This window comes from Oncorhynchus clarkii, chromosome 6 (assembly GCF_045791955.1).
Source record: "Oncorhynchus clarkii lewisi isolate Uvic-CL-2024 chromosome 6, UVic_Ocla_1.0, whole genome shotgun sequence".
Classification (NCBI taxonomy): Eukaryota; Metazoa; Chordata; class Actinopteri; order Salmoniformes; family Salmonidae; genus Oncorhynchus; species Oncorhynchus clarkii.
Window position 1 is genome coordinate 18584519 of NC_092152.1, and position 27171 is coordinate 18611689.

General features: G+C 43.8%; 3 protein-coding genes across 6 annotated transcripts in view; 1 reads left to right on the forward strand and 2 right to left on the reverse strand.

The window, feature by feature from the left end:
* LOC139410699 (ATP/GTP binding carboxypeptidase 1) overlaps window positions 1-2962 on the reverse strand; it is a 53476-nt gene extending 50514 nt beyond the window's left edge. The window contains exon 1 of the mRNA XM_071156112.1: window positions 2904-2962. The gene's annotated coding sequence lies outside the window, so the exon portion shown is untranslated. The remainder of the gene's footprint in view (window positions 1-2903) is intronic.
* LOC139410700 (N-alpha-acetyltransferase 35, NatC auxiliary subunit) lies at window positions 2512-14645 on the forward strand. Of its 3 annotated transcripts, none has more exons than XM_071156118.1 (23): window positions 2512-2575; window positions 3177-3305; window positions 3675-3708; window positions 3855-3972; window positions 4147-4221; window positions 4324-4491; window positions 6254-6320; window positions 6433-6476; window positions 6727-6777; window positions 8259-8342; window positions 8539-8653; window positions 8784-8962; window positions 9120-9179; window positions 9261-9367; window positions 9578-9644; window positions 9885-9983; window positions 10094-10272; window positions 10372-10517; window positions 10623-10690; window positions 13611-13751; window positions 13916-14038; window positions 14133-14213; window positions 14295-14645. In XM_071156118.1, the coding sequence occupies exons 2-23, from the start codon at window positions 3185-3187 to the stop codon at window positions 14352-14354; spliced, it is 2187 nt and encodes a 728-aa protein (XP_071012219.1). In that variant the 5' UTR covers window positions 2512-2575; window positions 3177-3184; the 3' UTR covers window positions 14355-14645. The 3 variants fall into 3 exon arrangements, with proteins under 3 accessions (XP_071012219.1, XP_071012220.1, XP_071012218.1); XM_071156119.1 differs by having other exon boundaries at window positions 3858-3972; XM_071156117.1 differs by having other exon boundaries at window positions 2520-2575; window positions 3846-3972.
* LOC139410701 (golgi membrane protein 1) lies at window positions 14615-25541 on the reverse strand. 2 transcript variants are annotated; one of them, XM_071156120.1, is made up of 11 exons: window positions 25311-25541; window positions 22289-22423; window positions 21719-21895; window positions 20767-20821; window positions 20518-20620; window positions 20287-20404; window positions 16561-16759; window positions 16138-16305; window positions 15727-15891; window positions 15416-15526; window positions 14615-15354 (listed from the first exon to the last, which is right to left on the reverse strand). In XM_071156120.1, exons 2-10 carry the CDS (start codon window positions 22415-22417, stop codon window positions 15417-15419), a joined length of 1224 nt encoding a protein of 407 aa, XP_071012221.1. In that variant the 5' UTR covers window positions 22418-22423; window positions 25311-25541; the 3' UTR covers window positions 14615-15354; window position 15416. The 2 variants fall into 2 exon arrangements, with proteins under 2 accessions (XP_071012221.1, XP_071012222.1); XM_071156121.1 differs by having other exon boundaries at window positions 15196-15526; window positions 25311-25509.
* Window positions 25542-27171: the final 1630 nt, after the last annotated feature.

Below are 27171 nucleotides of genomic sequence, written 5' to 3' on the forward strand. Positions count from 1 at the left end.
TGGGTCAGCATTTGTAGTGCAGGAATGTGGGGTGGAAGTCAGGAAATGTATAACTGATCATCTAGCTGTATACATGGCAGAGCTGATGACCATACTGTTGGCCTTGCAGTGGGTGGAGGAAGTCAAGCCAGACAGAGTAGTTATTTGCTCTGATTCATGTGCAGTGTTAGAGTCTCCAGTCCAGCTCACGTAGCAGACAAGACCTGCTTTATGAGGTGCTACAAACCCATGGCAGGATTAGACAGATGGGTATACAGATAAGATTTACTTGCGTCCCAGCTCATGTGGGGGTGGAGGGGAATGAGGCAGTTGATTTACTGGCTAAACAAGCACTTAGTAGTGGGAATGTTGATGTTGTAGTTTCAACGAGCAAGGTAGTGGCAAAAAGCCTGATATGGACAGTGATGGTGTAGAGATGTCAGGAGCAGTGGAATAGAGATACTAAGGGCAGGCATTTATTTCAAGTACAAAGGAAAGTCGGGGAGGGGAGAACTTCAGGAAGGGACAGAAGAGAGGAGGCTATTTTTACTAGATTAAGGGTGGGACACAGCCAGTTGAAAAATACCTTAAATGTGATAGGAAAGCATCCAACAGGAAAGTGTGATTATTGCCAGGAAACAGAAACTGTGGAGCTGGTATTGCTACAGTGTGGGCAGTATCAGAGGGAAAAAGAGCGGCTGAGATCTATGAGGGAGAAGGGGATACAGGAAATTAGTTTAAAGAGTATTTTGAGAAGAACATCATTAGATATAGTCTCACATACAGTGCCTTGCGAAAGTATTCGGCCCCCTTGAACTTTGCGACCTTTTGCCACATTTCAGGCTTCAAACATAAAGATATAAAACTGTATTTTTTTGTGAAGAATCAACAACAAGGGGGACACAATCATGAAGTGGAACGACATTTATTGGATATTTCAAACTTTTTTAGCAAATCAAAAACTGAAAAATTGGGCGTGCAAAATTATTCAGCCCCCTTAAGTTAATACTTTGTAGCGCCACCTTTTGCTGCGATTACAGCTGTAAGTCGCTTGGGGTATGTCTCTATCAGTTTTGCACATCGAGAGACTGAATTTTTTTCCCATTCCTCCTTGCAAAACAGCTCGAGCTCAGTGAGGTTGGATGGAGAGCATTTGTGAACAGCAGTTTTCAGTTCTTTCCACAGATTCTCGATTGGATTCAGGTCTGGACTTTGACTTGGCCATTCTAACACCTGGATATGTTTATTTTTGAACCATTCCATTGTAGATTTTGCTTTATGTTTTGGATCATTGTCTTGTTGGAAGACAAATCTCCGTCCCAGTCTCAGGTCTTTTGCAGACTCCATCAGGTTTTCTTCCAGAATGGTCCTGTATTTGGCTCCATCCATCTTCCCATCAATTTTAACCATCTTCCCTGTCCCTGCTGAAGAAAAGCAGGCCCAAACCATGATGCTGCCACCACCATGTTTGACAGTGGGGATGGTGTGTTCAGCTGTGTTGCTTTTACGCCAAACATAACGTTTTGCATTGTTGCCAAAAAGTTCAATTTTGGTTTCATCTGACCAGAGCACCTTCTTCCACATGTTTGGTGTGTCTCCCAGGTGGCTTGTGGCAAACTTTAAACAACACTTTTTATGGATATCTTTAAGAAATGGCTTTCTTCTTGCCACTCTTCCATAAAGGCCAGATTTGTGCAATATACGACTGATTGTTGTCCTATGGACAGAGTCTCCCACCTCAGCTGTAGATCTCTGCAGTTCATCCAGAGTGATCATGGGCCTCTTGGCTGCATCTCTGATCAGTCTTCTCCTTGTATGAGCTGAAAGTTTAGAGGGACGGCCAGGTCTTGGTAGATTTGCAGTGGTCTGATACTCCTTCCATTTCAATATTATCGCTTGCACAGTGCTCCTTGGGATGTTTAAAGCTTGGGAAATCTTTTTGTATCCAAATCCGGCTTTAAACTTCTTCACAACAGTATCTCGGACCTGCCTGGTGTGTTCCTTGTTCTTCATGATGCTCTCTGCGCTTTTAACGGACCTCTGAGACTATCACAGTGCAGGTGCATTTATACGGAGACTTGATTACACACAGGTGGATTGTATTTATCATCATTAGTCATTTAGGTCAACATTGGATCATTCAGAGATCCTCACTGAACTTCTGGAGAGAGTTTGCTGCACTGAAAGTAAAGGGGCTGAATAATTTTGCACGCCCAATTTTTCAGTTTTTGATTTGCTAAAAAAGTTTGAAATATCCAATAAATGTCATTCCACTTCATGATTGTGTCCCACTTGTTGTTGATTCTTCACAAAAAAATACAGTTTTATATCTGTATGTTTGAAGCCTGAAATGTGGCAAAAGGTCGCAAAGTTCAAGGGGGCCGAATACTTTCGCAAGGCACTGTATATTGTTCTATTTTTTTTAGAGCAACGGGGCTGGCAGGTAGGATTTAGTTTCTCCCTGTCCCTGGCTCACACTCCAGTACAGTTGATGGCGGTAATGCACCATCACGTTGGATGCCAACCGCCGATAAACCCCGCCGAAGAAGGAGAAGCAGCCTCGGACGACTATCTAGAAGCGCTAGCAGTTAGCAAGGTATGTAGCTATGTGATTTTACAACGAAAAGATCCCATCAAATGTCCCCAAAATATGCCCAAATGTTTTATGCAATTTGATTAATAATATGTATGATTAAACATTTGTGTTGATGCAGAGACCAAACTAGTTAACGTTAGCTAGCTACAGTATCATCAATATTAGCCAGCTCGACTGATTTATTATGCTCCAGCTCGGAAAGAATCGTAGCAAAGATATTTAGCATAACTAGCTATTAACACTGGCTAGCTAGTGCAATGACATTAGACTCCGGTGCCTCATTACAAATTGCGGTTAGCTAGTTATCGTATTGAATGAATCCACAGACCTCACAGTCAACTCTGACTGGCAGAAATGATAGCCTGCTGAGTTCCCCCTGGACCTTCCCCCGGTGACTGAGTTGTACTCCAATCAGAACCCATATAACCTTGCTTTACTCAAATGATGTTTGTGAACAACGTACATGTAAACGAACACTGTATAGTCTCAACACATGGGTAAAATTATATTATTTGATATCATGGATGGTCAGTCCTTGCATCAATAGCTCTATACATTTTTATCTTATTTGAATTTGACAACCTACTGGTTTTACTTTCAGCTGTAACCATGGTGATGAAGTCGTCAGTAGAGGATGACGATGTAGGATGGGGATTGGGTGTCCCAGAGAAGATGAGGAACAATGCAAACTGGGTGGACATTACACATGAATTTAAAGGGGCATGCAGAGGTACAAACTCAGTGTGCGTGTGTCTGTCTGTGTGTTCTGTTACATGCGTTAACACCGTTTTTCAGGATGTGCTGATGATTTGAATTGTGTCTCAGGGGTTTATGATACTTGTTCCTCTCATTTGTTTGCTGGACAGTTCTGAAATGCCTTCCCTGGTAAATCAGGTTTCTCATCAAAAGATTGGTGTAAATCTGCACAACCAGTAAAAGAAAGGCCAATACAGTAAAGTAATTCTTAATGTAGACCCAGTGATTTCAGCTCTCTGGGAATTTGGTGCCACCAGTCTGAAATGCAAGCTGGATGGCACAGATTAGCATAGTTCAGATGACTGAGTACTCTTGTATTTGTTTTCTCGTGTTGTATTTACAGAGCTCAACCTTGGGGAGTTGCTCCATGACAAGTTGTGAGTGTTTCTGTTTGTTTCTCACACTGTTCTCTATGCCATTAATTCAAATGTGCTGTGTTAGTGAAATACTGAAGTGCTGCAATATACATGCATCTATCCCTAGACAACACACAGCATTAGGTCTTTTAATGCAGCGTTTTCAGCAGGTTTGGCCTGTTCGAGGCTATGTCTGCCATTGAGATGATGGACCCCAAGATGGACGCAGGGATGATTGGTAATCAGGTCAACAGGAAAGTCCTCAACTTTGAACAGGCAGTCAAGGTATGGCTCTGATTCCTGGAGTTTCAGCCTGTGAAATGAAAATGTTGGTTTTATGTTGAACCTTTAGTGAGGTGCATTATAGTCCATTAAGACTCTCCCCCACCTCGCCTTTTCCTCTCTGTCGCTCGCGCTCTCTTCTCCTTTTTTGTCTCTCTCCTCTCTTGCTCTCTCCAGGATGGTGCTATCAGAGTGAGGGACCTCAGTCTTCCTGAGCTGATTGGGATCATGGACACCTGTTTCTGCTGCTTGGTCAGTTGTATTTCTTTATCAATACCAAACTGCATCAACCCACTATGCATAATAATTACCAATCAAAACAAACGTAAGTACTTTTAAGTTGTTTGTGTGTAGATCACCTGGCTGGAGGGTCACTCCCTAGCCCAGACAGTGTTCACCTGCCTCTACGTCCACAACCCCGACCTGATCGAGGACCCTGCCCTCAAGGCCTTCACTCTGGGCATCCTCAAGGTGTGCGACATCGCCCGCGAGAAGGTCAACAAAGCCGCCGTGTTCGAGGAGGTAAGACGTTTGGTCTCTTTGGGCTTTTGCACGGAACGGAACACATTCTCTATCACTCACACACTCTGTCATGCCAAATAAATTAGCAAGACACCACCAACAGATCTGGGACCAGGTTAACACAAACTGTCTCTATACCTCCTATAGTCCCGTCGATGGGACACAGTTAAACTACAGTGCATTCGGAAAGTATTCAGACCCCTTTACTTTTTCCACATTTTGTTACGTTACAGCTTTATTCTAAAATATATTACATTGTTTTTTCCCCCCTTATCAAATTACACACAATTCCCCATAATGACAAAGCAAAAACTGGTTTTTCAAATATTTTTGCAAATGTGTGTGTGTGTGTATATATGTATATATATATAAAAAACTGAAATCATATTTACATAAGTATTCAGACCCTTTACACAGTACTTTGTTGAAGCACCTTTGGCAGCGACTACAGCCTCGAGTCTTCTTGGGTATGATGCTGCAAGCTTGGCACACCTGTATTTGGGGAGTTTCTCCCATTCTTCTCTGTAGATCCTCTCAAGCTCTGTCAGGTTGGATGGGGATTGTCACAGCACAGCTATTTTCAGGTCTCTCCAGAGATGTTCGATCGGGTTCAAGTCCGGGCTCTGGCTGGCCCACTGAAGGACATTCAAAGACTTGTCCCAAAGCCACTCCTGCGTTGTCTTGGCTGTGTGCTTAGGGCCGTTTTCCTGTTGGAAGATGATCCTTCGCCCCAGTCTGAGTTCCTTAGCGCTCTCGAGCAGAGTTTCATAAAGGATCTCTGTACTTTGCTCTGTTCATCTTTTCTTCGACCCTGACTAGTCTCCCAGTCCCTGCTGCTGAAAAACATGCCCACAGCATGATGCTGCCAATTAAATCTTGGTTTCACCAGACCAGAAAATCTTGTTTCTCGTGGTCTGAATCCTTTAGGAGCCTTTTGTCAAACTCCAAGCGGGCTGTCATGTGCCTTTTACTGAGGAGTGGCTTCCGACTGGCCATTCTGCCATAAAGGCCTGATTGGTGGAGTGCTGCTGAGAATGTTGTCCTACTGGAATGTTCTCCCATCTCCACAGAGGAACTCTGGAGCTATGTCAGAGTGACCATCGTGTTCTTGTTCACCTCCCTGACCTAGGCCCTTCTGCCCGATTGCTCAGTTTGGCAAGCTCTAGGAAGAGTCTTGGTGGTTCCAAACTTGTTCCATTCAAGAATGATGTGTTGAGGACCTTCAATGCTGCAGAAATGTTTTGGTACCCTTCCCCAGATGTGTGTCTCGGACCTCTATGGACAATTCCTTCGACCTCAAGCCTTGGTTTTTGCTCTGACATGCACTGTCAACTGTGGGACCTTATATGGACAGTTATCCAAATCATGTCAAATCAGTTTAATTTACCACAAGTAGAAACATCTCAAGGATGATCAACGGAAACAGGATGCACTTGAGCTCAATTTCGAGTCTCATAGGAAAGGGTCTGAATAAATATGGTATTTCTGTTTTCTTATTTGTAATACATTTGCCAAAAATGTCTAATAACCTGTTTTCTTTGTCATTATGGTGTATTGAGTGTAGATCGCTGAGTAAAATGTTTTACTTAATCAATTTGAGAATAAGGATGTACCATTACAAAATGTGGAAAAAGTCAAGGGTCTGAATACTTTCCGAATGCACTGTATGTCCACTGTTCCTCCTAGGTCTTCTGATCTGAAACAACGCTTAGTTTAGTTCTAGGTATAATATTTAAGATCCTGTTCTATGTCCTGTCTCTAGGAAGATTTCCAGGCCATGACGTACGGTTTCAAGATGGCCAACAATGTGACAGACTTGCGGGTTACAGGTGATTTTCATGTGGTGGCTTAAGTTCCATGTTTGGCATTGCAGGTATAAAATAATAATGTAGTGATGTGTGTGTGCCAAGTTAACTTTATACATGTCAATGGCACCAACAGGTATGCTAAAGGATGTGGAGGATGAGTTACAGAGGAAAGTTAAGGTACATGCATACTACTGTCTTCACCATCCACTTATACTCTCACAACCGGTGCGAATACAGCTAACCAGACTCTGGCAAAGTGACGAAATACATGACTAAATAATGTATCTGATACTTAGCTGAGATGGCTGCTAGTGTATACAACTCTTTGTGCCACTAACATAACTCCACAGCTCGTCCGTCACGCGTTCTCCTCTTCCTCGCTCTCCTTATCCTCTTTTTTCCCCCCTCTATCTTTCATCTCCTGTAGAGCACACGCAGTCGCCAGGGTGAGCAGCGGGACCCGGAGGTGGAGTTGGAGGTAAGACTATCAGTCACTCGGTCTCTGAGTATATCAACCAGTCCACCCCATCATTTCTCCCATCCAATAGATGCGGTAAAGCTGTCAATGGAACTCAAACCAAACAATAGAAATGCATGAGGGAAAGATCCTGAATCTCTTAACTCCCCCACAGTAAAATGTGCCTACATTTCGAAACAATAGCCAATGTGTGTTCCACACTATGTTGAGGTAAACATCTGTATAAAGCTGGTATGGATGTCAACCCCAATACATGTTCATGTCAGCGTCACCAATCAAATGCATTACAGTTACAGACTACCACCACCGATTTCTGTATGCTACCAGCTTATAAGAACGGAAGTAGGCATTTAGCAATCACTTCTTCTAAACCTGAAAAGGAACAACTTCTAAATGTTATGCAGCGAAAATAGCCAAATATATCAAAATCTGACTTTAGTATCCACTTTGTGGGCCTGTTGCAATACATCAATCATGACGAATATGATATCTATCCACTTTGTTAGATTTGTTGAATGTTTGCCAATCTGGCATCCCCCTTCTATCCTCCACAGTTTGACCTCTTTACTGCATCTATGGCCAATCTCAAATCAACCCCTAAACCTTATGCACTTGTGGAGATCTATGGAGGATTTGATAGGTGTTAGCAATATGGTGAGAATCCCTCCTATCCTATCAGAGGACAACTTACAACCTTATCTCTACATCCAATTCGGTCAGAGTGCATAGGCTGTAGTGTGGGGGTCCATTTCGGATTAGCAATATCTATTACCCCTGCCTTCTGCCCTGGCCAGTCCACCAGAGCGTGGGAATGAGGCAGCCTTTCATTGAGAATATGGAATATGCAGCTGTAAAAAAAGAAAAAAAGCACCCATTACCCCAAAATTGAGAGGTCTCTAGATGTTCGGAATCTCCATTTTACGACAGAGCTAAATCTGTGTCCCTACAAAGATACTGAGAGTACAAAAACATTAGGAACACCTTCCTAATATTAACAATTCGTCGGGGCATGGACTCTACGAGGTGTCAAAAGCCTTCCACAGGGATGCTGGCCTTGTTGACTCCTATGCTTTCCACAGTTGTCAAGTTAGCTGGATGTCCTGTGGGTGGTGGAGCATTCTTGATACACAGGAAAACTTAGTAGCATTGCAGTTCTTGATAAACTAAAACCGGTGCACCTGGCACCTACTACCATAACCTGTTCAAAGGCACTTAAATATCTTGTCTTGCCCGTTCACCCTCTGAATGGCACACATACACAATCCATGTCTTAATTGTCTCAAGGCTTAAAAATATTTCTTTAACCTGTCTCCACCTAGTCATCTACACTGATTTGAAGTGGATTTAATAGGTGACATCAATAAGGGATCATGGATTCACCTGGTCAGTCTGTCATGGAAAGAGCAGGTGTTTAATGTTTTGTACACGGTATAGTGTGTGAGAGACTTGTTATTAACCTGTTTCTCTGCCTCCTTTCTCAGCATCAGCAGTGTTTGGCACTTTTCAGTCGGATCAAGTTCACACGCCTTCTACTGACAGCGCTGATCGCCTTCACGAAAAAAGAGGTAACACAAATCAAATGTATTCATAAAGCATCAACAGATGTCAAAGTGCTTATACAGAAACCCAGCCTAAACCCCAAAGAGCAAGCAATGCAGATGTAGAAGCACACCACACACTTTTCGCTTAGCTTTACTAAAAAAAAGGAACAAATGGTTGATTTATTTGATTGAGCATGTGATGTCATGTTGGCTCTGTCAGACCAGCTCAGTGAGTGAAGCTCAGAAACTCATGCAGCAGGCGGCAGATCTCCTCCCAGCCCTCCGCTCCAGCATCGAACATGGCACTCAGTCCCAGAACGATACTACTAAAGGAGGTAACACACACACACTCCACAATGTTACCTAGGCCCAATGTGTCACTCACTACCATAAAATGAATGCTTCACTCACTTAGAAAAACTCTAACCGCAAGTGAACCACTCAGTTCTGAACCCTGCGTTCCAGATCACCCGATCATGATGGGGTTTGAACCACTTGTGAACCAGAGACTGCTGCCCCCCACCTTCCCCCGCTACGCCAAGATCATCAAAAGGGAGGAGATGATCAACTACTTCAGCAAGCTCATCGACCGCATTAAGACCGTGTGCGAGGTCATCAACACAACTAACCTTCATGGAATTCTGGTACTACATCTGTAAATACTACAAGAATAATTTTGACAATACTATTGTACTTCAACGTTACTGTAATATAAAATTCTGACAATACTTGTATAATGGTTTGCCTGTTTGAGCATTTGTTAAAGGTTGTAGTAATGTCGTTTTAATATTCTGCTTTCAGGACTTTTTCTGTGAGTTCAGTGAGCAGTCCCCCTGCGTCCTCTCCAGGTCTCTGCTGCAGGTAAGGAACATTCTCCCTCATGATTGGTGCATCTGGACAATTCTCTGATCCAGTTCTGAGGAATACCCTCCCTGTCTCTAGACAACGTTCCTGATCGATAATAAGAAAGTGTTTGGGACCCTACCAATGCAGGACATGATCAAAGATGCTCTGAGGTACTTTGTCAGCCCACCAGTGCTCTCCTCCAAGTAAGTCATAGAAGATTGGAGTGCTTCTTTCTATGGCCCTACCTTCAAATGCATCCTTCCTTCCTAGAAGTCGTTAGAGATCTGAATTGGTATATGGTGGCATTCTTACGTTCAAATATCTCAAGGAAATAAGGATGCATTTCTGAGGTATTCAAGTTCGAGATCTACCTCTGTCTTTGAAACTGACTGATGCATGCACTGCCTCTGCAGGTGCTGCCTGTATAATAACCACCAGGCCAAGGACTACATTGATTCCTTTGTCGCACACTGCTCGAGAGTAAGTCACCTGGCTGCATTCCAATACACCTTCTCTATATTAATGCCACAATCCTTCATTTGTTTTTTTTCCAGCCCAAATGGCATCCCCTCCACTTGGTTAGCATAAGGGGAAATGTAACCACTCAAATGCATAGATGAAGCTGTGGCTCTGACAGTCCTTGATATCAACATGATAGTTGTAAACATAATATTGTTCCCAAACAATGGAGTAAAACAACCCTGGACTGTTTCCCTGCAGCCCTTTTGCAGTCTCATCCAGATTCACGGACACAACCGCGCTCGGCAGAGAGACAAACTAGGCCACATCCTGGAGGAGTTTGCCACACTGCAGGATGAGGTGTGAGAATGCATTGCTGTTTAGTGATGTAAATTATCTAATGTGGGTGTGCTCGACTGTATGTTGCTGTTCTCCTGTGGTTGACTGTGGTGTGGGGGCGCCCCCTGCAGGCAGAGAAGGTGGACGCAGCACTGCACAGCCTGCTGATGAAGCTGGAGCCCCAGAGACAGCACCTGGCCTGCCTGGGCACCTGGATCCTCTACCACAACCTGCGCATCATGATCCAGTACCTGCTCAGCGGCTTCGAGCTGGAACTCTACAGCATGCACGAGTACTACTACATCTACTGGTGAGTGTGTGCCATGTGTACACTTGACCGATTTGTGCCGTAAGAAAATATGTTCGGTGTTCACTTGATTGAGGTATGCTTGACTGAGGTGGTGTGTAGGTATCTGTCAGAGTTCCTGTATGCATGGCTCATGTCCACTCTGAGTCGGGCGGACAGCTCTCAGATGGCTGAGGAGCGCCTCCTGGAGGAGCAGCAGAAAGGACGCAGCAGCAAGAAGACCAAGAAGAAGAAGAAGGGTCAAGGAGGTCAGGATTACATCACAGTATTTACATTTAATTTAATCCATCTGGTACTACACTGCCGCCACCCAGCCGTAACATGCTCCTCAATAAGAATGTGTTTGCCTGCAGCTCGCCCCCTCAGCAGAGAAATCACCATGAGCCAAGCCTACCAAAACATGTGTGCTGGCATGTACAAGGTAAGTGTACACACACACTTGTCCTAAACATGTACTCTGTCCTGGCTCAGTTGCAGTCCCATTTTCTATCAAGACTACACACACAAATCAAATGTATTTATATAGCCCTTTGTACATCAGCTGATATCTCAAAGTGCTGTACAGAAACCCAGCCTAAAACCCCAAACTGCAAGCAATGCAGGTGTTGAAGCACGTTGGCTAGGAAAAACTTCCTAGAAAGAAACCAGGCTATGAGGGGTGGCCAGTCCTCTTCTGGCTGTGCCGGGTGGAGATAACAGAACATGGCCAAGATGTTCAAATGTTCATAAATGACCAGCATGGTCAAATAATAGGTCTGGGACAGGTAGCACGTCCGGTGAACAGGTCAGGATTCCATAGCCGCAGGCAGAACAGTTGAAACTGGAGCAGCAGCACAGCCAGGTGGACTGGGGACAGCAAGGAGTCATCATGCCAGGTAAGTCCTGAGGCATGGTCCTAGGGCTCTGGTCCTCCGAGAGAGAGAAAGAAAGAGAGAATTAGAGAGAGCATACTTAAATTCACGCAGGACACCGGATAAGACAGGAGAAGTACTCCAGATATAACAAACTGACCCTAGCCCCCGACAAACTACTGCAGCATAAATACTGGAGGCTGAGACAGGAGGGGTCAGGAGACACTGTGGCCCCATCCGATGATACCCCCGGACAGGGCCAAACAGGAAGGATGTAACCCCACCCACTTTGCCAAAGCACAGCCCCCACACCACTAGAGGGATATCTTCAACCACCAACTTGCCATCCTCAGACAAGGCCGAGTATAGCTCACAAAGATCTCCGCCACAGCACAACCCAAGGGGGTGCGCCAACCCAGACAGGAAGATCACATCAGTGACTCAACCCACTCAAGTGACACACTCCTCCTAGGGACGGCATGAAAGAGCACCAGTATGCCAGTGACTCAGCCCCTGTAATAGGGTTAGAGGCAGAGAATCCCAGTGGAAAGAGGGGAACCGGCCAGGCAGAGACAGCAAGGGCGGTTCGTTGCTCCAGAGCCTTTCCGTTCACACTCCTGGGCCAGACTACACTCAATCATATGACCCACTGAAGAGATGAGTCTTCAGTAAAGACTTAAAGGTTGAGACCGAGTTTGCGTCTCACATGGGTAGGAAGACCATTCCATAAAAATGGAGCTCTATAGGAGAAAGTCCTGCCTCCAGCTGTTTGCTTAGAAATTCTAGGGACAATTAGGAGGCCTGCATCTTGTGATCGTAGCGTACGTGTAGGTATGTACGGCAGGTAGGAGCAAGCCCATGTAATGCTTTGTCGGTTAGCAGTAAAACCTTGAAATCAGCCCTAGCCTTAACAGGAAGCCAGTGTAGAGAGGCTAGCACTGGAGTAATATGATAAAAATGTTGGTTCTAGTCAGGATTCTAGCAGGTGTGTTTAGCACTAACTGAAGTTTATTTAGTGCTTTATCCGTGTAGCCGGAAAGTAGAGCATTGCAGTAGTTTAACCTAGAAGTAACAAAAGCATGGATTAATTTCTCTGTGTCATTTTTGGACAGAAGGTTTCTGATTTCTGCAATGTTACGTAGATGGAAAAAAGCTGTCCTTGAAACAGTCTTGATATGTTCATCAAAAGAGAGATCAGTGTCCAGAGTAACGCCGAGGTCCTTCAGTTTTATTTGAGACAACTGTACAACCATTAAGATTAATTGTCAGATTCAACAGAAGATCTTTGTTTCTTTGGACCTAGAACAAGCATCTCTGTTTTGTCCGAGTTTAAAAGTAGAAAGTTTGCAGCCATCCACTTCCTTATGTCTGAGGGCAATTTTGGGGCTTCACCATGTTTCATTGAAATGTACAGCTGTGTGTCATCCACATAGCAGTGAAAGTTAACATGTTTTCGAATGACATCCAAGAGGTAAAATATAGTGAAAACAATAGGTCCTAAAACGGAACCTTGAGGAACACCGAAATGTACAGTTGATTTGGACAAGCCATTCACAAACTGATATCTTTCCAACAGATAAGATCTAAACCAGGCCAGAACTTGTCTGTGTAGACCAATTTGGGTTTCCTCTCTCTCCAAAAGAATGTGGTGATCGATGGTATCAAAAGCAGCACGAGGACAGATGCCATTAAAAGGTCATTTACCACCTTCACAAGTGCAGTCTCAGTGCTATGATGGGGTCTAAAACCAGACTGAAGGATTTCATATACATTGTTTGTCTTCAGGAAGGCAGTGAGTTGCTGCGCAACAGCCTTTTCTAAAATTTGAGAGGAATGGAAGATTCAATATAGGCGGCAGGGTAGCCCAGTGGTTAGAGCGTTGGACTAGTAACCGAAAGGTTGCAAGTTCATATCCCCGAGCTGACAAAGTACAAATCTGTCGTTCTGCCTCTGAACAGGCAGTTAACCCACTGTTCCTAGGCCGTCATTGAAAATAAGAATTTGTTCTTAACTGACTTGCCTAGGTAAGATAAAAATAGTTTATATTTTCTGGGTCAAGGTTTGGCTTTTTCAAGAGGCTTTATTACTGCCACTTTTAGTGAGGTTGGTACATCCGGTGGATAGAGAGCCGTTTTATTATGTTCAACATAGGAGGGCCAAGCCCAGGAAGCAGCTCTTTCAGTAGTTTAGTTGGAATAGGGTCCAGTATGCAGCTTGAAGGTTTAGAGGCCATGATTATTTTCATCATTGTGTCAAGAGATATAGTACTAAAACACTTGAGTGTCTCTTGATCCTAGGTCCTGGCAGAGTTGTGCAGACTCAGGACAACTGAGCTTTGAAGGAATACCTAGATTTAAAGAGGAGTCCGTAATTTGCTTTCTAATAATCATTATCTTTTCCTCAAAGAAGTTCATGAATTTGTTACTGCTGAAGTGAAAGCCATCCTCACTTGGATGGACACACACACTGAACTCCTGTCTGTTGGTGCAGACTATGATAGCCCTGGATATGGACGGAAAGGTGCGGAAGCCGCAGTTTGAGTTGGACAGCGAGCAGGTGCGATACGAGCATCGCTTTGCCCCCTTCAACAGTGTGGTCACTCCCCCGCCAGTCCATTACGTCCAGTTCAAGGTACAGTAGTGTTACCAACCATTGCTAGCTCTGATTGTATGCATCTGTGGTGCATTCCAGGTTGACTTAAATTGCAGACATGCTGCACAGAATAGCTCAGGAATTACATGTTATAGCGGAGATTAAAAAGACGACCTGTGCCTCTCGGTTTATGTTGGCTGTAGGAGATGTCTGATCTGAAGAAGTACAGTCCTCCTCCTCAGTCAGCTGACCTCTACATGGCAGCCAGTAAACACTTCCAGCAGGCCAAACTGATCCTGGAGAACATCCCCAGCCCTGACCCAGAGGTCAGTAAAGCCTTTTAACCCCTAATAGTGAGAGGTTGTGCCTCAAGTTTGTGGGTCTAAATGTGAGTTTTTTTTACATTGCTGATTGTTGCAGGTGAATCGCATCCTAAAAGTGGCCAAACCCAACATTGTGGTCATGAAACTACTTGCCGGTGGGCACAAGAAGGAGACAAAGGTAACAATGGGAGGAGCAAAACGCACTACAAAATATATTGGGAAATTGAAACATTGATCAAATGGTACTCCCCATTTCTAGGTACTACCGGAGTTTGATTTCTCCACTCACAAGTACTTCCCTGTGGTCAAGATCATCTGAATCAGAGCCCTGCATTACTATGACAACTCGTACCCACCTCCCTGACCCGGTCTACATACACCAACTTTTTCCATCTGCGTAACTGTGGTCGGTCGCTATGATAGGACAGAGGGAGACAGTGTCTGAAGTTGGTTGACCAGGACAAGATCATCCTTTACCCAATTGTCTTTTTGGCCCTGACCCACAAAGGACTACAAATACCAGACATCCCAAAGGACAGAAGAACTACATCCTTCACAATACCAAAAACAAACTTGTCCGACTATGGTATTAAAATGATTTATTTTGTCATCCTTCTGTGCTACATTTCCTCAATAAAAAAAGATTATTTAACAGTTCAGTAAGCAACAAATCCATTGTAACAATCTAAATAGAAAAAGAAAAAAAAATCAAACCTGTGTTCAACCATAATTACCATTTTGAGTCGGCCGTAAAAACTGAAACATTTACAGTAGTGGGTCTGCCTGGTGCACAGAGGCCACTTTTACCAACAAGTTACAAAATAGTTATTCTATGGTGAGCAGGACACATGACCATCAAGCTTAGACTATGCAGGGTTGAATGATCCCTGCAAACATTTCAAATTATGAAACAAAAACCTTATTCACATTGTCATACAGCAGGACATCTCATTTTCTATTGGTTTATGAAACTACTGTAAGAACTGCTAAGTGTAACTAACTGCACATTAAGTCATTATCAAGACTAGAGTGAATCGGAGTACAGTTCTCTAACAGCACAATCTGGGATGTTATCACAAACTATCATTTAACCCATGGTTATAGCAGTTCTGAAATCCAAAGTCTGTTTTCCCGACAAAATATACATTCACTGCAGAAGACTTGAGTATATTAAGGCGAACCGTGAGATGCCTTCACTGAAAGAGCAGAAGTCTTACACAGACGGTAGTCTTGACAACAGTTCTGTTGAGGAGCTGTAGTCCCTTCCTGGTTCGGTAGTGGATTGAGGAGGGTCTTAGCTCCCACCTTTCTCCAACCACCTAACAAGACCAAAAATTAGATGTATTTATATCACTAAAACAGACTGTGTGCGTGTGTTACCTCAGAACTGAGCGAGCTCTGCCTGTTTGTCAGCCTCAAACTCTCCTTCGTTCTCGTCGTCTCCGTTGTAGTCAGCCAGCTCTTCCTGCATTTCCCGTTCAGCCTCCTTATCTACGAGTGAACACATCAGCATCTTTACTATACATTAGAGCTGGGACTATACCAATCACTTATCGCAGGCATTTTGCTGACTTCGTTCATTACAATAAGTATCCTTTACTAGAGAAATGTGAAGTTCGGTTAGGACCCCCCCCCCCCCCCCCCATACGAGTGTGACGGTAGGACCCCCCCCCTATACGAGTGTGACCCACCTATGTTCTCAGCCATCTGGTTCCGTTGGTCTGGGTCGACCCCGCCCACTATCGGCTTGTCTGCGTCGTAATCCTCCTCAGGATCCTCCACCTTCTCCTGACCAATAGGAGCCTCTTCTTCCTTCCACTGGCTTAGCTGAATGTCATCAGCACCAGGGTCGGCTTCTGGAGGGGAAAAAGATTGGCGTCTGTTTCCATTTCTCACATCTTTGACTCTGTAAAGGCGAAAACCTTGGCAATACTAGGTTTCACTATTTCCCATTTTAGATACTTTCACACAAAGTACACTATTTTATAATTATGGCGGGACAAACTGGCTTATCCTCCCTGGACTTGTGTAACATCTGGTCTGGAGGAGGTTGTACAGTTTCTGAGATGGTGGGTGCAGGGTTGAGGCTGTGCGAGTCATACCTTCTATCTGAGGCTCTCCTCCGTGTGTGTCCATCACCTCCAGCTCCGTGTCCTCGGTCAGGTTATTTTTCTGGGGCTTACTGGCCCCCTCCACAGGCCCCGGTTGGGCCCCCTTAGCATCAGCGGAGGGCAGGGACTCTTTAGGGGATAGCGCAGGAGTGTCGAGAGCTAGACAAAGGGCAGCATCCAGTTCGTATCAGACAGCATACACATGTCAGCATCTCAGAAGCAAAACTACCAATTCAATTCAAGACATGTTGTACTTGCTTAAAGGGTAATGGTGAATATGACTGTGGTATAAATGGTGTGTATGTAATGTAATGTCAAAGATGAGTCGGTAAGGAAGTGGGAGAGCTGGTATGAAATTGTCTTATTGGCCCAGATCCTTCCACCCTCAATGAGAGCAGCCATCTTGTCCTGTACCTTTGTCTACTGCGATCTCATTGGTCTCCAGCTCTGAGGTTTTGAGGTCCACGGCAGGACCTTTGGCCGCTGATGGTTCAGGGGCGTGGCCGTGGACAGGAGTAGTCTTAGTGTCATCCAGCCCTGCCTTTCCAGGCCCCTCTTTATCTGGCACGCCCACCTCAGTGGAGCCAATTTTCTGTGTGGGTGCTGCATTTGTCTGCAGGGAAAATACAGTCAAAGTTGTATCCAATTTCATCTTGTGTATTTTTTATTTACCAAACAAAACCACTAATGACATAATACATTTTCTTGCCACTAAGTCATAAGACAAATTGTGCTTAAACACATCATTGTATTTTTCCTTGTCTATATTGAATGCATAATTTAAACATTCACAGCGTAGGATGGAAAAAGTATGTGAACCCCTAGGCTAATGACTTCTCCAAAAGCAAATTGCTGCACTGTCGGAACTAGAAGCACAAACATTTCGCTACACCCGCAATAACATCTGCTAAACCAATCGAATCAGGAGTCAGCTAACCATGTCTTGAACAAAAGATCTCAGAACACTTAAGATTAAGAATTGTTGACTTGCATAAAGCTGGAAAGGGTTACAAAAGAATCTCTAAAAGCATTGAAGTTAATCAGTCCACGGTAAGACAAATTGCCTATAAAGGTTCAGCACTGTTGCTACTCTCCCTAGGAGTGGCCGTCCTGCAAAGATAAATGTAAGAGTACAGCGCAGAATGCTCAATGAGGTGAAGAATCCTAGAGGGTCAGCTAAAGACTTACAGAAATCTCTGGAAACATGCCAACATCTCAACGAGTCTACGATACGTTAAACAAGAATGGTGTTCATGGGAGGACACCACGGAAGAAGCCACCGCTGTCCAAAAACATGGCTGCAAGTCTGAAATGCGCAAAAGAGCACCTGGATGTTCCACAGTGCTACTGGCAAAATATTCTGTGGAACTAAAGTTGTGTTTGGAAGGAACACACATTATGTGGAGAAAAGGCAAAGCACCAACATCAAAACCTCATCCCAACTCTAAAGTACAGAGGAGGGAGCATCATGGTTTGGGGCTGCCTCAGGGCCTGGATAGCTTGCTATCGTTGATGGAAAAATGAATTCCCAAGTTTATCAAGACATTTTGCAGGGGAATGTAAGGCTACCCATCCGCCAATTGAAGCTCAGAAGTTTGGTGATGCAACAGGACAACGACCCAAATCACAGAAGTAAATCAAGAACAGAATGGCTTCAACAGAAGAAAATACGCCTTCTGGAGTGGCCCAGTCAGATTCCCAACTGTAGCATGACCTCAAGAGCAGTTCACGCCAGACATCACAAGAATATTGCTGAACTGAAACAGTTTTGTAAAGAGGAATGGTCCAAAATTCCTCCTGACCATTGTGCAGGTCTGATCCGCAACTACAGAAAACATTTGGTTTTGGTTATTGCTGCCAAAGGAGCGTCAACCAGTTATTAAATCCAAGGGTTCACATACTTTTCCCACCCTGCACTGTGAATGTTTACAGTGTTACATTTTAATTTATAATTGTTTGTTTTATTAGTTTAAGTAGACTGTCTATCGTTGTGACTTAAACGAAGATCAGATCATGACCAATTCATGCAGAAATCAAGGTAATTCCAAAGGGTCACATACTTTTTCTCACCACTGTGTGCACACACAGGTCAGCCAAGCTATACTGCATGATGTTCAGGGTCTTTTATCAGTGGTGGATAGATACAATGGTGAACTAAACTCAGTACATTAGATTATGGAAATTGTGTTGGTACTTTTGCCAGGCAGCCACTGTTCAGGGTCATGTCGGGTAATGTTCTGATTGTGAGTCAAATCCCTGGATGTACTTAATGAGTGAGCCAGTTAATGGGGGATAGGTAAGGTCTACGACAGGGTTCCCCAACTAGTGGCCCACGGACCAAATTATTTTCTGGCCCCTCAACTTGGCCCCTCAAGTTGAGCAAAACATTGTTATAGCACCAAGTGATTTTAATTTTGTTCAAGAATTCCCCACGCGTAATATAGACATGTGATTGTATACAAATGTAAGCAAGAGGTGAAATATACACTGCTCAAAAAAATAAAGGGAACACTTAAACACAATGTAACTCCAAGTCAATCACACTTCTGTGATATCAAACTGTCCCCTTTGGAAGCAACACTGATTGACAATAAATTTCACATGCTGTTGTGCAAATGGAATAGACAACAGGTGAAATTATAAGCAATTAGCAAGACACCCCCAATAAAGGAGTGGTTCTGCAGATGGTGACCACAGACCACTTCTCAGTTCCTATGCTTCCTGGCTGATGTTTTGGTCACATTGAATGCTGGCGGTGCTTTCACTAGTGGTAGCATGAGACGGAGTCTACAACCCACACAAGTGGCTCAGGTAGCTAATCCAGGATGGCACATCAATGCGAGCTGTGGCAAGAAGGTTTGCTGTGTCTCAGCGTAGTGTCTGGAGCATGGAGGCGCTACCAGGAGACAGGCCAGTACATCAGGAGATGTGGAGGAGGCCGTAGGAGGGGAACAACCCAGCAGCAGGACCGCTACCTCTGCCTTTGTGCAAGGAAGAGCAGGAGGAGCACTGCCAGAGCCCTGCAAAATGACCTCCAGCAGGCCACAAATGTGCATGTGTCTGCTCAAATGGTCAGAAACAGACTCCATGAGGGTGGTATGAGGGCCTGACAACACCGTGCAGGACGTTTGGCATTTGCCAGAGAACACCAAGATTGGCAAATTCGCCACTGGCGCCCTGTGCTCTTCACAGATGAAACCAGGTTCACACTGAGCACGTGACAGTCTGGAGATGCCGTGAAGAACGTTCTGCTGCCTGCAACATCCTCCAGCATGACCGGTTTGGCGGTGGGTCAGTCACGGAGGCACAGCCCTCCATGTGCTCGCCAGAGGTAGCCTGACTGCCATTAGGTACCGAGATGAGATCCTCAGACCCCTTGTGAGACCATATGCTGGTGCGGTTGGCCCTGGGTTCCTCCTAATGCAAGACAATGCTAGACCTCATGTGGCTGGAGTGTGTCAGCAGTTCCTGCAAGAGGAAGGCATTGATGCTATGGACTGGCCCACCCGTTCCCCAGACCTGAATCCAATTGAGCACATCTGGGACATCATGTCTCGCTCCATCCACCAACGCCACATTGCACCACAGACTGTCCAGGAGTTGGCGGATGCTTTATTCCAGGTCTGGGAGGAGATCCCTCAGGAGACCATCAGCCACCTCATCAGGAGCATGCCCAGGCGTTGTAGGGAGGTCATACAGGCACGTGGAGGCCACACACACTACTGAGCCTCATTTTGACTTGTTTTAAGGACATTACATCAAAGTTGGATCAGCCTGTAGTGTGTAATTTTGAGCGTGACTCCAAATCCAGACCTCCATGGGTTGATAAATTTGATTTCCATTGATAATTTGTGTGATTTTGTTGTCAGCACATTCAACTATGTAAAGAAAAAAGTATTTAATAAGAATATTTCATTCATTCAGATCTAGAATGTGTTATTTTAGTTTTCCCTTTATTTTTTTGAGCAGTGTATTTGTCAAATATGATCCGTTTGGGCTTCTTGCGGTCAATTTGCAGTCTACAAACTATTGTGTTCCGGCCCCCCGACCATCTGCTCAAGAAAAACCTTGTCCCACAGCTAAATCTAGCTGATGATCCCTGGTCTACGATGTGAGCGTTGAACATGGTTACCGGTTTACCTGGGAGGACACTGCTGGGTTCTTCATCTCCAGTTTCTTTTGAACTTCCCGCTTGGCTGCAGCCACCTTTTCAGCACAGTCCTCCCTCTGTGCTAGTATCTGAGTGTTACACTGAGTCCTATACAAACACCACATGTTATTACTTGCACATTAAGATTTGATAAATTACCTCTGATTATCTGTCATACACGTTCCATAAATGGCGGGACTGTGTATAATAGAGGGCCTTACATGTCATAGGTGAGTTTTTTGTTCAGGGTGTTCAGATTGCCTTGGCAACTCTGGAACTCTTTCTGAACTTTACCCAGGTCCTCATTTAGCTCATTTAACTGACCTGCGGAGACAAATTCACAGATAGTATTAAGTCCTGACTGGGGATAAAAAAATAATACACTTTGAATTAAGAGAGTGAGATTTCACAACACTACAGACAGAAAAGAGACAGGTAGGCAGAAGCAAAAAAAAAAAAAAGCATCTTACTTTTCAGGTCCTGTATTACTTTGGTACTGGAGGATATATTTATCAGTTGGCTTGCCTAAAGGAAAACAGACATGACTCATTTTTTTGGGGATCTGTGTGTGTGAACCCAGTAGGTACTCAGATGGTCACAATTCCCTTTCCATGCTATCACACCTTTACTGGGAATTCACACACAAACACACTCCATAAACAATAGGTACACTGATCTACGGATGAAGGAACCTATCTGAGGGAGGAAAACTCAGGACTGGCTACCAGCAAGGTGGCGTATACAGTATGGGCAACTCAGTACAGTCCTCGATCACAAAGAAACTGATAGCACTAACTTTAGAGGCCACATCTTGGCAGTGTAGATTATTATTTTCACATTATCAAGCCAAATTCCTGCAGATTTCTACATGGAGCTAAGAGGAACGTTCAAAACTACAAAGTTAATTTCCTGCAATTCTACACAGTTTGCCATGGAGCTGAGAAACTGTTGCCGTTTTAAAGCAAATGTCCTGCAATTCAATGCATTTTACCATTGCTAATGCGGTGATCCTTCACTGCTAAATTCCTTGTTTTTGGAATTTTCAATTCAGTCTCTTATTTAGGTGATTGTAAAATCTCAAAGATTATTAAAGAAAAATATATAGGCAAATGATCTTTTCTACATATTTCATCTCTGGTTTTAGTCATTTAAGTTTAGTGTTTTTCCAGTCTGAAAATGTATCATTTTTTTATTACACGGTTTGGACTTTTGAATGGCAGAAAAATCCCTAGCACTGATTCAATGACGTTTAGAATATACAAATGTGTTGATTACACTTTATATGTTGCATTGTCCTGAGGGTTGCGTGTAGATGAACAACTGTGTGTGTGCAAGTTAGAAGTGGTGTTGTGCTCAGGTGTGTATTATGCATCCATCTATGATGCAGTGCTCAGGTGAGTACACTCCAGTACAGTAAACTACCTTTTCCTGGCTACAGGTGTTGTGGACTCCCTCCAGCCTCTTGTTCAGGCTCTGCATGCGGCTGCTCTCCTCTTTCAGCCGCTGAATCTCTTCCTGGAACTCGTTCTTCTTCACCTCCACTGCCCCACGCTCTGACGCCGCCCGACGCATCTGCGCTTCCAACTCGTACAGCTTTGTCTGCCCGCCACCACAGCACACGCAGGGTGTCACAGGGTCAGAGTAGCATCATTCAAAACAAAGGCTTAGAGAATCTTTAAACACTTAAAAAAAGCGGTACAAAATTAGCTTACTCATTCTGCTCTCTGTGACATGGCCCTTGTTCTAATCACATACTTCAGCTTACCATATTCATTAATCTAAACAGCTTGCCTTTCTTCATACAACTTCTCCCACTGGCTCGGCCTCGTTTCCAATCCACTTCAAAAACACGGACTGTAACCCTGGGATTAGTTTATGCCCTTCTCTAAACCTAAACCCCAGCCATTAGTTACACCACCACCCCCCCACAGTAAACACAGATTAACTATCTTGGTTTAGTTATAAATATATTTGATTAAAGATCACACACACCTGTAACTCCAAGTTCCGTGAGTTCGAGACCCAGTAGTTGAAACCCAGGACGAGGACACAAGCGATCAGAGCACCAATCATAAGAGGAGGAGACCGCCCCCCTCGACGACCATTACCCAACCCCCCCATTGCCTCCTGAAGACGAGAGTGAGAGACATTGGTTAAACACCTACAAAACAGGGCCCTAGTGACCACAGGGCATAAAAATCTATCATGCAGTTCAGTGAAAGGTTAAAAGGGATAAATGAGGATTTCGGCAATGCAGCCCTTTTCTACTTCCCCAGAGTCAAGATATACTCATGTAGGTCTCTGCGTGCAGTTTGAAGGAAGTTGTTAACTAGCGTTTGCTCAATGACAGAATCTATGGTAACTGCTAACATGCTCGTATATACGATGGACTTCCAGTCATTGCGCTAACGCTAGTTAGCATTGACTTGCGAAAATACCTCTAACGTCCTTCATACTGGATGCAGAGACAACAAAAATTGTATCCATGAGTTCATCCGACTCTGGGAAACTAGATAAGGGCTTCATTGCCAAAATCCAGAAGTATCCCTTTAAATCTGGGTGTCTACAGTCCTTGGTGGGTGTGCTGTGAAATAGGTTTGGGTAGACCTTTTTTACATTAGTTCTTTGCAGAAGGTTTCGGGTTTCTTGCATGTCATAAACTGTTGTGCTCAGGTCTGTACTGTGTGTCTGCCTCTCAAGTTAGTCAATGCAAATAACTGGTACAGGAACAGCTTTATTAGTATCCGGAATTATAGGGAGCTGATAATGCATGAAACCAACTTAACTGGAAGAGCATGCAAATCATGAATCATGCTTCACGATGAACAAATTACCTACCTCTGTCAAACCATATCTACATAGGTAATGATAGCTATCCGATTAGCTAGCTAACAATACTGCTAATGGGGCTTGCTCAAACCACGGTAATGTCAGGAGAAAGTAGGCACCTCAACATACTGAATATAAACGCAACATGTGATGGTTCCATGTTCCATGAGCTGAAATAAAAAAATCCAGAAAAGTCCCATATGCACAAAAAGTTACTCTCAAACTGTGCACAAATTTGTTTACATCACTGTTAGTGAACATTTCTCATTTACCAATGATAAACCATCCAACTGACAGCTGGGGCATATCAAAAGGCTGATTAAACAGCATTATCATTACACAGGTGCAGCTTGTGCTGGGGACAATAAAAGGCCACTAAAATGTGCAGTTGTGTCACAACAATGCCACAGATGTCTCAAGTTGAGGGAGCGAGCAATTGGCACGCTGACTGAAAATGTCCACCACAGCTGTTGCCAGAGAATTTAATGTTCATTTCTTTACCACAGGCTTCCTGCAATGTCATTTTAGAGAATTTGGCAGTATGTCCAACTGGCCTCACAACTGCAGACCACGTGTAACCCCACCAGCCCAGGACCTCCACATCCAGCTTCTTCACCTGCGGGATCGTCTGAGAACAGCCACCCAGACAGCTGATGAAACTGGGTTTGACCAACCGAATACATTTTGAAACCGTTTCAGGGAAGTTCATCTGCATGCTCATAGTCCTCACCAGTCTTGACCTGACTGCATTTCGGCGTCGTAACTGACTTCAGTGGGAAAGTGCTCACTGGGACGCTGGAGAAGTGTGCTCTTCACAGATGAATCCTGGTTTCAACTGTACCGGGCAGATGGCACTCTGGCGTCGTGTTGGCGAGCAGGTTGCTGATTTCAACGTTGTGAACCGAGTGCCCCATAGTGGCGGTGGAGTTATGGTATGGGGAGCCATGAGCTATGGATAATGAACACAATTGCATTTTATCGATGGCAATTTGAATGCACAGAGATACTGTGACGAAATCCTGAGGCTCACTGTCGTGCCATTCATCTGCCGAGATCACCTCATGTTGTTTCAGCATGATAATGCACAGCCCCTTGTCACAAGGATCTGTACACAATTCCTGGAAGCTGAAAATGTCTTCCACTGGCTGCATACTCACCAGACATGTCACCCATTGAGCATGTTTAGGATGCTCTGGATCGACGTGTACGACAGTGTGTTCCAGTTCCTGCCAATATCCAGCCACTTCGCACAGCCATTGAAGATAAGTGGAACAACGTTTCACAGGCCACAATCAACAGCCTGATCGACTCTATGTGAAGGAGATATGTCGCGCTCCATGAGGCAAATAGTGGTCACAACAGATACTGACTGGTTTTCTGATCCATGACCCTACTTTGAAAAAGGTATCTGTGACCAACCTATGCAGATCTGTATTCCCAGTCATGTGAAATACGTAGATTAGGGCGTAATGAATTTATTTAAATAGACTGATTTCCTTATGAGCTGTGAAATTGTTGCATGTTGCGTTTCTAGTCTTGTTCAGTGTACATACTACAAGGACAGTAAAAACAACCAGTTGAGCAAGCTAGCTCGAGTAAGAGACTCATAACCTTGTACGAACCATCCTGATCTCGCGAGCTCACATTGTTTCGCGTCAAGGTATCCGCAAAGTCAGAATGGTTCGTACGAGACTAAAGCGCTTTTAGCAGTAGCTGATTAAACTCAACGATATGGGTTGTGTGGCCTAATGTATTGGTCGCTAATTAGGTCAGATTAATCTGATTTGTTTAAAGTCATTAGGGAACACTGATCCGACATGATAAAAAAGCCTATTTTTGAAAAGTTGGCAGAACAGACAAATTAGTTACCTAGCTGTGGCTAAAACAGCAAACGTTAGCTAGCGCTTAGCTAAGCATGATGTAGCCTAGTTACGACGTTAGTAGCTAGCTAGAATATAATATCTGGAAATGGTTACAACTTTAGCTTAGCTAACTATGATATTTTGAATCAGTGAAATGTATTCTGAAAAGTGAGGGTAACACAGAGCAAATCTCAGGACATCAACATCTGAGTCTGCCTCTGATAAGCAACTATGTGCCACTGATTCATGTACAGTAGCCAACCTTTATGCTAGCTAACAACAGTTAAGGCTAGGTAGCGTAGCTAGTTGTTGACAAATCTTACCTGAAAGCCGCTTCACTGTTTAAGCAAGGATATGTTTTGACAGTGAATGGTCCGTTCAATTTATAAGCTAGCTACGAGACTCTTTACATAGCTAGTTCAATTAATATTCAGCACTGTTGCAGTCTGATTTCCATTCTCGTTGGGAGGGGGAGGAAGCTGTGATGTTTAGCTGGCTTGCGTGAAAACGCGGAAGTGGAGTCAAGTGATGCCAACACTGCAACAAGGGTTAGTGCCATTCGATTTCCTTGGGATGTCCACAACTTACTTCAATTGGGTAACCTCAGAGGTGGTACGTACCCAATATCCCGGATTACCACCGATCCTGCTAAAAGTAGCAGGCAGCCATTTATGGAAGCTGTAATCAGCCCTTTTCTGCAAGTAGTAGTCCCATGGAAGGTGTATACAAGCACGTTAGAGACAAACAAAACAAGAAAATGGCATGGATGCCAAATTGAAAGGACATAGTTTATCAACTGTACCTTCAGTACAATCATTTTAAAAAAAACTTTTTTTTACTTTTCCTCCCACACATTTTGAGGAGAGGACACTTCTGGTTTTCATTATTCCCCTCTAAATCAAGGACGCCTTTTTCGCACTTCTGCGCTAAACCATATAAATTGATAGCAGTGGTAGAAAAAGTAGCCAATTGTCATACTTGAGTATAGGTAAAGATACCCTAACCCTACTATTATGTTGCTGGTCAATTTTACCCATTTCCACTTTTGAGTTGTCTAAAATACTAGTTAATGTCTCTTTTTCTCCATGGATTTAAATTAGTTTTCCTCATTTAGGTCATGAACCTAATTTCAAAATGTGGACACGAACTGATGCGTTGTGGAATGTCTGTAGATTTTGTATACAAACATGATGTTGTGGGTCATTTTGACCCGGAGGCTTTTCATCTGTATAGATATTTGCTCAGGTCCAAATTACACAAGTAAATTTGATGTATTTTGTTTTGACTGGTTCTGGTTGCATTTTTATAATTATGTTTGGGTGAAAATGAGCTTTCCCAAGCATCTCTTTCTTTGCGCGAGATCAGCAGATCTCTGACACAGACACTCAAAAACGAGCTCCAAAAGATTTTCAGTGAATGAAGCCTAATCACAAATTCTGGACTGTGACAGTAAATTAGAAGAGGTTTCAGAGACAGAGGACATTTCAGAGATAGAGGACAATGCTGTTGATGATCCAGATTGTGAATTTTTCTTTGGTGAAGAGGATTCAGGGGAGTCTGCCATACCATCCCCTCCATCAGATGAGAGAGCATGCAACAACCATCATCCAGAGAAGAGAGGACATGGAAGTCTAAAGATGGTCATATAGAATGGACACCATCACCACAACAAAGTCAAGGTAGACTGTTAGCTTCCAATTGAATCCAAATTGTTCCGGGGCCTACACGATTTGCTCTGTCCCCCTCGACAAGACAGTAAAACCAGCACCACTTGTGTAGAATGCAATAAATACACCTGCATAAAGAACACAGGTACATTGTGTTCAACATGTGGAGAGAAAGACTGAAGGGATCATTTTGACCAATAGGGTAAAATCACACAAGTGTTACTGGGAAATACAAGAAAAATGTATACTTAGGGAAATAGAAAATGCTTGTTTGTGAGAAGGAAATATGTTATGTTAATATAACAAATATTGAGTTTTTGAAATCAAATGTTGTATTCTTTTTGAAAGGTCTGACAAGACAAAATAAAGTTTGGGCTGTTTTTACTTTATTCTTTGACTGTCATGAGTGCGTTTAAACTGTGCGGATCAATCTGACCCATACCACAATGGACATACTTATTTTTCAGCAAAGCACAAGGGTTAATAAAAAATGTAAAAGTCTAAAAGTATTTGGTTT

Bases quoted from the DNA above. Each gene is read 5' to 3' on its own strand.
- LOC139410700 (XM_071156117.1), top strand. From the start codon at position 3,185: ATGGTGATGAAGTCGTCAGTAGAGGATGACGATGTAGGATGGGGATTG. The intron at 4,222-4,323 runs GTCAGTTGTATT...GTTTGTGTGTAG, and splicing joins ACACCTGTTTCTGCTGCTTG to ATCACCTGGCTGGAGGGTCA. The intron at 9,368-9,577 runs GTAAGTCATAGA...CTGCCTCTGCAG, and splicing joins CCACCAGTGCTCTCCTCCAA to GTGCTGCCTGTATAATAACC.
- LOC139410701 (XM_071156120.1), bottom strand. From the start codon at position 22,417: ATGGGGGGGTTGGGTAATGGTCGTCGAGGGGGGCGGTCTCCTCCTCTT. The intron at 16,760-20,286 runs GTAAACCGGTAA...TTTTCCCTGCAG, and splicing joins ACCCAGCAGTGTCCTCCCAG to ACAAATGCAGCACCCACACA. The intron at 16,306-16,560 runs GTACAGGACAAG...CCCTTTGTCTAG, and splicing joins TGAGATCGCAGTAGACAAAG to CTCTCGACACTCCTGCGCTA.